This window comes from Zingiber officinale, chromosome 9A, assembly GCF_018446385.1.
Source record: "Zingiber officinale cultivar Zhangliang chromosome 9A, Zo_v1.1, whole genome shotgun sequence".
Classification (NCBI taxonomy): Eukaryota; Viridiplantae; Streptophyta; class Magnoliopsida; order Zingiberales; family Zingiberaceae; genus Zingiber; species Zingiber officinale.
Genome location: NC_056002.1, coordinates 16539262 through 16546787, shown reverse-complemented (window position 1 = coordinate 16546787; position 7526 = coordinate 16539262). Strand labels below are relative to the sequence as shown.

At 45.1% G+C, this 7526-nt stretch overlaps 2 protein-coding genes across 2 annotated transcripts; both read left to right on the top strand.

The window, feature by feature from the left end:
* Positions 1 to 493: 493 nt before the first annotated feature.
* LOC122019066 (jacalin-related lectin 3-like) lies at positions 494 to 1287 on the top strand. Its single transcript, XM_042576574.1, has 3 exons — positions 494 to 553; positions 653 to 877; positions 979 to 1287. The coding sequence occupies exons 1-3, from the start codon at positions 494 to 496 to the stop codon at positions 1285 to 1287; spliced, it is 594 nt and encodes a 197-aa protein (XP_042432508.1).
* Positions 1288 to 3755: 2468 nt separating this feature from the next.
* Positions 3756 to 4550, top strand: LOC122019065. Its single transcript, XM_042576573.1, has one exon. The coding sequence runs from the start codon at positions 3756 to 3758 to the stop codon at positions 4548 to 4550; it is 795 nt and encodes a 264-aa protein (XP_042432507.1).
* Positions 4551 to 7526: the final 2976 nt, after the last annotated feature.

The following is a 7526-nucleotide window of genomic DNA, read 5'->3' as shown; positions in this document are numbered from 1 at the left end:
AAAAATAGATACTTGAAGAACAAGTCGTCCTATTTAATTACTCGGGCTTGGATTGAACAACGAAGTGTATCAATCCACTGGAGTTATTGTCATCCACTAATTACGTACTACCCGTTGGCCTCTGCTTCCGACGCAACCTTCTCGTCTTCCGGGGCATTTGCTGTTTGCTGTGGCTAAACATCTCGATATCCACGTCGTCTGCTCATCTCCCATCCTTTATCGAAATATAAACGGTAATTTTTGTTGGCCAGAATCTGGTCAGCTAGAATTTTTTATCCTCCAATTAGAATGCATGCATGTACATGCATGTAATTAATGTACACAGATGATATTATTAAAATATCCATGTATACACTTGCATGTATTGATTCTAGCTGGTCAGATTTTGACCATTTAACATTACCCAAATATAAAATGCACATTATATAAGGCAAGAAATCCCAAACCTACACACAATTTTCTGCGTCAGGAAGAAGATCAAACTGTTTAAAGGATGGAAGTCAGGCAATTTTCTGCGTCAGGCACAAAAGAGCAAACTGTTTCTACGATGGAAGTAAGCATTCATATTCATATTCATATTAATTCTCTCCTTCGATCCTTCTCTTCTTACTCTCTTGCTGTATTTGCTTTCTTGTATTGCAATTGCTTGCAGGTCAAAATCTTGAACGGCAAGATCATTGTTAAGCTCGGAACAAAGCGTGACTTGCTCGATATAACCTCTGCAAATTGGGATGAATTGTCAGGCGACGGAAGGGTGAAGCAGATCCTTATCACTTACAGCCAGGATGCCATCAATTCTATCCAAATTGCCTACGAACAAAATGAAAAACTAAAACTCACTCCTAGGCGCGGCGGTGACGGCGATAATTTGTACGCTGTAAGTTATTTAGTTTCTCGCTATATATATATATATATATATATATATAATTTTTATTCTTTCTATTCTATTTTCAAGTTCACAAAGTATTATCCTAGCAGATGGGCCTTAGGTTCAACGAGCACTTTACCTCCGTTAGAGGGTACTTCGGAGTGACAAAAACTACCAACTACACGGTGATCAGGTCGCTCCGCTTCGACACCAACCTTGGTTCCTTCGGGCCGTTCGGCTCCGAAGAGGGTACGCCGTTTAGCTTCAACTTCCACAACTTTTGCGGCTTCCACGGTTGCTCCAACTCCAAGTATCTCATCGCCATCGAAGTTCACCTCGACATTTCGAATCTGATACGCTTTCAGTACCCTACAGAACCGAATGACGCGCGGAGGCCTTCGCTCTATCAGACCAGATAAATCCTGCCGGCACTGCCACGGCCGTGATTGTTGCATATTCCCTTGCGTGTTCTATTAATTAATTAGGGAAATCATTAATGCATGGTTTTATTTAGTGTATTTTTTAATCTTTGTTGTGCGTAAAATTAAGTAAATATCTTGGCAGCCAGTTGATTTGTTCATAGAAAAATTGGCTTGGGCGGAGGAATTAATCCAGCGTTGGCTAGTTGACGTCGGTGTGTTTATAGATCCGTTATATTAATGGCAATTTTATCGATGTGATATGAGGTACATATAGGTATATATATTGTGGTAAAAAGGTGAAACGCTTGTCCCTAGCACCCCCGTCGTATCCGACCCAAGGCCATCACGAGAAAGGTAAATCGTAGCATTCGAGCGAGCATGTGACAGACAGGGTGTAATACGGGGATAGGGGATTTATTCCCCAGCTGCCTCGAGGATCGATCCTGCGACCTTATTGTGGCAACACCCGCCACATACAATCTCGGATGACCCGCGGGATCAAGTGCATGATGAGATATATCAAGTGCATGATAAGATAAAATTTAGATCATCAATTTCTGAGAATCGATCCCTAACTAGTACTTGTCAAATATAGGAGATCCCTTTTAATAAAAAAAAAAGAAGGAAGGAATTCCATGATAATATTGCTGCCAATTGCTTCCATTAATTGTGTTCTCATGATCAACCAAAGCATACTTGTAATGAAATTTATAGGTAAATTATAGGATTAATTTATAACCGACCGTGGTTAGTGAGTGGCTGACCCCAATGACTAGTGGCGAGGCAATGACATCAATGGTGGCATAAAGATGAATACGTTCATCCTCAGCGCTCCTGCTAACTTATCTCATGGTCAACGGATGAAGTAAATCACGGATGATTATTAACCTTTGGAATAATGACTAGCACATAAGGGAGATATTTATCTTGACTTTGTCAAGATTCGAACCCAAACCTCATGATAGTAATACCTCATACGTTGACCACTAGATTCATCCGAAGAGACAAGATAATGACATTAATGAAGTATAGGCATGGTGGTGATGCCACAATTTTCTAATTGTGTAAACTACATTTAATTTTGATCATCATTATCATCATACCAAACCATATAATTCCTAACTTATTATATATTATTGTTAAATAAAGAAAACTAAATATATTCCTTTTTTTTTTTTTTTTGCGCCTCTATTCAGATTACATATCAGATTCTCAATGGTTTCGGAGAAAATTGACATCATTGAGAGAAATATGTTCCAAAGATAGATGTAAGCATGCATGCATATTGTTCAAGATGATTTGTATTTGGCAGACATGGGCCACGAAAGAGGTGCTCGACGGCATGGCTAGACCATGTCTGTGGCGAAAATAATTCAGACATGATATGATTAAGTTTCCACATCGTTAATTTGTTATTTGTATTTTTTTATTTATTTTTTTGATAATTTCTTATTACTCGGTTAAGTTCCCACATCGTTAATTTGTTATTTGTATTTTTTTATTTATTTTTTTGATAATTTCTTATTACTCGGTCTTCCTATTTTTATAGATCTAGTGTTTATCCGATCCTATTTTTATATATCTCATAATCTTTGCTTTTATCATTTGTGGTGTATTTAAAGAGTTATAGAGACGTGTAGAAGGTATCTCTCGACGTAAGGTTTTCTTTCCTAAGTTAAATTTCTATTTGTCCTATTCTTCTTGTATACTCCTGTGTGCTGTGTATTGGGTGTGCTATTCTTTGATTCTAAGCCAACATCTGGTATCAGAGCCTTGGTAGTACAGAACACCCAAGAATCTACGATTCCACAAAAATGTCTGACATCCCACAAGTTGCTGTGAAGGAGAACAGCGGAGTGCCATTTCCCTATCCAATGCTAAGCCCTCACAATTATACTGTATGGGAAATAAAGACAGAAGCGATTCTTGATGCTCAGGGAGTCTGGGAGGCGGTGGAGCCAGTGGAAGGAGCTCAGGTGGATGCAAAGAAGGATAAAAAGACACGTGCATACATCTTGCAGTGTGTCCCCGAAGACATACTTCTCCAGATCGCAAAAAAGAAGACGCCGAAGGAAGTCTGGGACAACCTCAAGACGAGGTATCTTGGAAGTGATCGAGTGACGAAGGCATGCATATAAACGTTGAAGAGCGAGTTTGACGCCCTTCGGATGAAGGAGACCGACACGATTGATGAGTTTGCTGGCAAACTTAGTGCTATGAGCAGCAAGTTCTCCACTCTTGGTGCCACGCTTGAAGATTCATCTTTGGTAAAGAAGTTACTTGATTCTGTTCCTGATAAGTTCTTCCCTATTGTTGCCGGTATTGAGCAGTTTCACGATCTTGAGACGATACCATTTGAGGAGACTATTGGACGACTGAAGGTGTACGAGGAACGAACATTACGATTACGCGGTAACACCAACAACACTGAAGGAGAGCTCCTACTTACTCATGCCGAATGACAAATGCGACAGAAGGGGAGCAACGTGGACACTTCGTCAGGAGGAAAGGGGCGTGGGTCCAGCAGCCCTAGTCGTGGCAAATGGCACAGTTGTGGCCGTGGTACGCCAAGCCAAGACAGTACAGGAGGCACTAGCGGCAACGACAGAGGCACTCGTGACAAGAGACATATAAAGTGTTTCAATTGCGAGAAAATGGGACATTATGCGTCTGAATGCTACAACAAGCGGCGTGATGATGAGGCTCACCTCACTTGCGCCACCGATGAAGAGCCAACACTGATGATGACCGTGTCCCACGTGGAGTCTGACACTAGATGTGAGCGGCAGGATACCATTTTGCTTAGTGAAGATAGGTTGCTACCGGAGATGTACTGCGACGTTAATAAAGGAGATAAAGACGTCTGGTACCTTGACAACGGTGCCAGTAACCACATGACTGGCCATCGTGAGAAGTTTCAAGAACTAGATGAAACCATCACCGGGAAGGTGAGGTTTGACAATGGATCAACCATTGAGATCATAGGCAAGGGGACGATTGTGTTCGAATGCAAGAACGACGATCGGAAGGCTCTCCATGAGGTATACTATATTTCGAAACTTTGTAGTAATATCATAAGTCTCGATCAATTGACAGAAACTGGGAACGAGGTGCACATGAAAAGAGATACTATGAAGGTGATTGATAGGAGCGGGAAGATCTTGATGCTGGTAAAGCGAACACAGAATCACTTGTACAAGATAACCTTGAAGATATTCAAGCAAGTGTGTCTCCTAGCAAGACCAGAAGACCCAACCTGATTAGGGCTCATGCAAAGCAGTGAACCGACAGTGCGCGGGGCACTGTCCATGTGCAAGTCTGCAGGAGGCAGACTTGGCATACATCCGAGTCTGGGCATGTGCGCAAGGCATGCCAAGCGGAGCGGCAGCGCGGGGTTGCCCAAGCCTAAGTCATACAGGAGGAAGACTTGGCAAACTAGCAAGCATGGCATGGGCGCAAGCCATGCCAAGCAGAGGATTGGCAATGCACTGGGCACTGCCCAAGCCCAAGTCTGTAGGAGGAGGACTTGTCAGCGAAGCGAGCGTGGTATGTATGCAACATATGCCAAGCAGCAAAGGCGGACAGATGGACTTGTCCGTTGTGCGAGCAGATGGACTTGCTCGTGTTGCCGAAGGAGCAGACAAATGGGACTTGTATGTGGCAACGAAGGTGCGGGCAAACGGACTTGCCCGTGGCGCCAAGGAAACGAACAGACAAGACTTGTTCGTGGTGCCAAAGATGGACAGATGGATTGTTCGTGGGTGCCAATGAAGCCAAGATATGGTCAAGCACAAGGGACAGATTGTGATTGAGTTCGTTAATACCGGAGAACAACGAGCCGATGCGTTAACTAAAGCATTGCCATGAGTGAAGTTAGCTGCCATGCGACAACGACTCAGCGTCCGTGATTTACAACCATGTCAGGATTAGGGGGAGTAATGTGGGAAAAATAATCCAGACATGATAAGGTTAAGTCCCTACGTCGTTAGTTTGTTATTTGTATTTTCGAAAACTTATGAGTACGAGTTTATAAACTCTAGATCTACATTAGAGTATGAGTTTTACCCTTGATGCGTGCCTTTCGCGAATTCCGCTCGTCCAAGGAGATGCCGGATCTCAAGTTGTCAAGGTAGACAACTCTCTATGCGTATCCACACAAACACAAGAAGGATATAACCAAACTAAAGTGTGTTAGCACCTTAGTAGGGTTCGACCAAGGTAGGATGAGAGGGAGAGAAGAAAGAACTCAAGGAGGAAGAAGAGTTGAATGAAAAATTCATTCCCCATTCATTTTGTGTGGCCGGCAATATATATATATATATATAGATCCGGCGGTTAGAACAGGGGACCCCCATTTTGAGGGGTCAACGTTACGTGGAAGTCAAAGGGCCAGGTGACCGACCGGAGAAGGGCGGACCGGTCGGCCGACCGGTGAATAACCGATGGCAAAAGGCGCCCCGACAGGAGTCGGGGTTCCGGCGCTCAATTGAACAGTAACGAAGGGCCGAGCGGAAGTCATGCTCAGCCGTAGACATAAGGTAACATACTGCTAGCAGTCCCCCCATAGCACCTTACCGAGGATCTCCCCAGCATACCGATGCATATGGAGGGCCGGACGTTATGTGAGTGCTGGCCGGCCGGACGTGAGATGAGTGCCGGCCGGCCGGACGGGAGACGAGTGCCGGCCGGTCGGACGGGAGATGAGTGCCGGCCGGCCGGACACCCCGGCATGGAGTAGGGAGAGAAGGACAAGGAACATCTTATGACAGCTGTCAAGTCCTATAACTAGGCCATACTCCAAATCTGGCGGCAAGGTGTTCTGCTGTCCCATCGAAGACGTGCCTGGACTATAGCAGTATGGTGTCAGGTAAGCTTTCTGACAAACACATACCGAGGTATGGGCTAAGGACATGTATCTGCCTCGGTAGGTGTGCGTGAGCTCTTTTACCGCTCTATATAAGGAGCCTTATACTTCGTCGGAGGTACGCGTTCTTTGATATTCGGAGCCACCTTTTGTTGTCCGCTTGCCTGACTTGGCCGGTGAAGCAGAGAAAAAGGGATTTCAGCGCCGAGCAGAATGCCATCATCCGGGCGGAGGTTGAGAAGCTTCTGGAGGTCGGCCATATACGCGAGGTACAGTTCCTGAGCTGGCTGGCGAATGTAGTATTAGTCTCCAAGCCGGGCAACAAGTGGAGAGTGTGCATAGATTTTCGGGATCTCAACAAAGCTTGCCCGAAAGACTTTTATCCTCTGCCGCGGATCGATCAACTGGTGGACTCCACCGCAGGCTGCGAGCTGATATGTATGCTCGACGCTTACCAAGGCTATCATCAAGTGCCGCTCGCCTGTGAAGATCAAGAAAAAGTCAGCTTCGTTACAGCCGACGGCACCTATTGCTATAATGTGATGCCGTTCGGATTGAAGAACGCGGGAGCCGCATATCAGCGTCTGATGAACAAAGTGTTCAAGGAGCAGATCGGGCGAAATCTGGAAGTATACGTGGATGACATTCTTATCAAGTTCGTCCGAGCGGCCGATCTCTTCGAAGACATGGAGGAAACTTTCCGAACGCTACGGAAATATGAAGTCAAGCTAAACCCCCAGAAGTGTCTGTTCGGAGCAAAAGGAGGGCGTTTCTTGGGTTACATAGTGACCAAGCGGGGTATCGAAGCGAATCCCAGTAAGGTGAAAGCTCTACAAGATATGCCGTCTCCAAGAAATTTGAGGGTAGTGCAGCGTTTGACCGGTCGGATAACTGCTCTGTCCAGATTCATCTCCAAGACCGCTGACCGGAGCCTACCCTTTTTCAAAATATTGCGCAAGGCCACTAAATTTCACTGGGACGAAGAATGCGATCGGGCGTTCGAAGAACTAAAGGCATATCTGAATTCTCTGCCTGTGCTAGCCAAGCCAGCCGTAGGTGAGCCTCTTTGTATCTATTTATCTTCAAATGAGCAAGCAGTCGGCTCGGCATTAGTGAGGGCGAGCGGAGAAGAGCCTGTATATTTTCTGAGTCATATTTTAAAAGATGCTGAATCTCGCTACAATGGGCTCGAGAAGTTGGCCTTCGCTCTGGTCCTCACCGCTCGGCGCCTTCGTCCATACTTCCTGGCGCATACCATCATTGTCAAAACTAATAGCCCGCTCGGACGAGTATTATTGAATCCAGAAGCGTCCGGACGACTTATTAAGTGGACAACGGAGTTGAGTGAATTCGACATTCAATATCAACCCCG

Coding starts and splice junctions, on each gene's coding strand:
- LOC122019066 (XM_042576574.1), top strand. CDS start 494: ATGGAAGTCAGGCAATTTTCTGCGTCAGGCACAAAAGAGCAAACTGTT. Junction 554..652: donor AAACTGTTTCTACGATGGAA/GTAAGCATTCAT, acceptor AATTGCTTGCAG/GTCAAAATCTTGAACGGCAA. Junction 878..978: donor ACGGCGATAATTTGTACGCT/GTAAGTTATTTA, acceptor TTATCCTAGCAG/ATGGGCCTTAGGTTCAACGA.
- LOC122019065 (XM_042576573.1), top strand. CDS start 3,756: ATGCGACAGAAGGGGAGCAACGTGGACACTTCGTCAGGAGGAAAGGGG.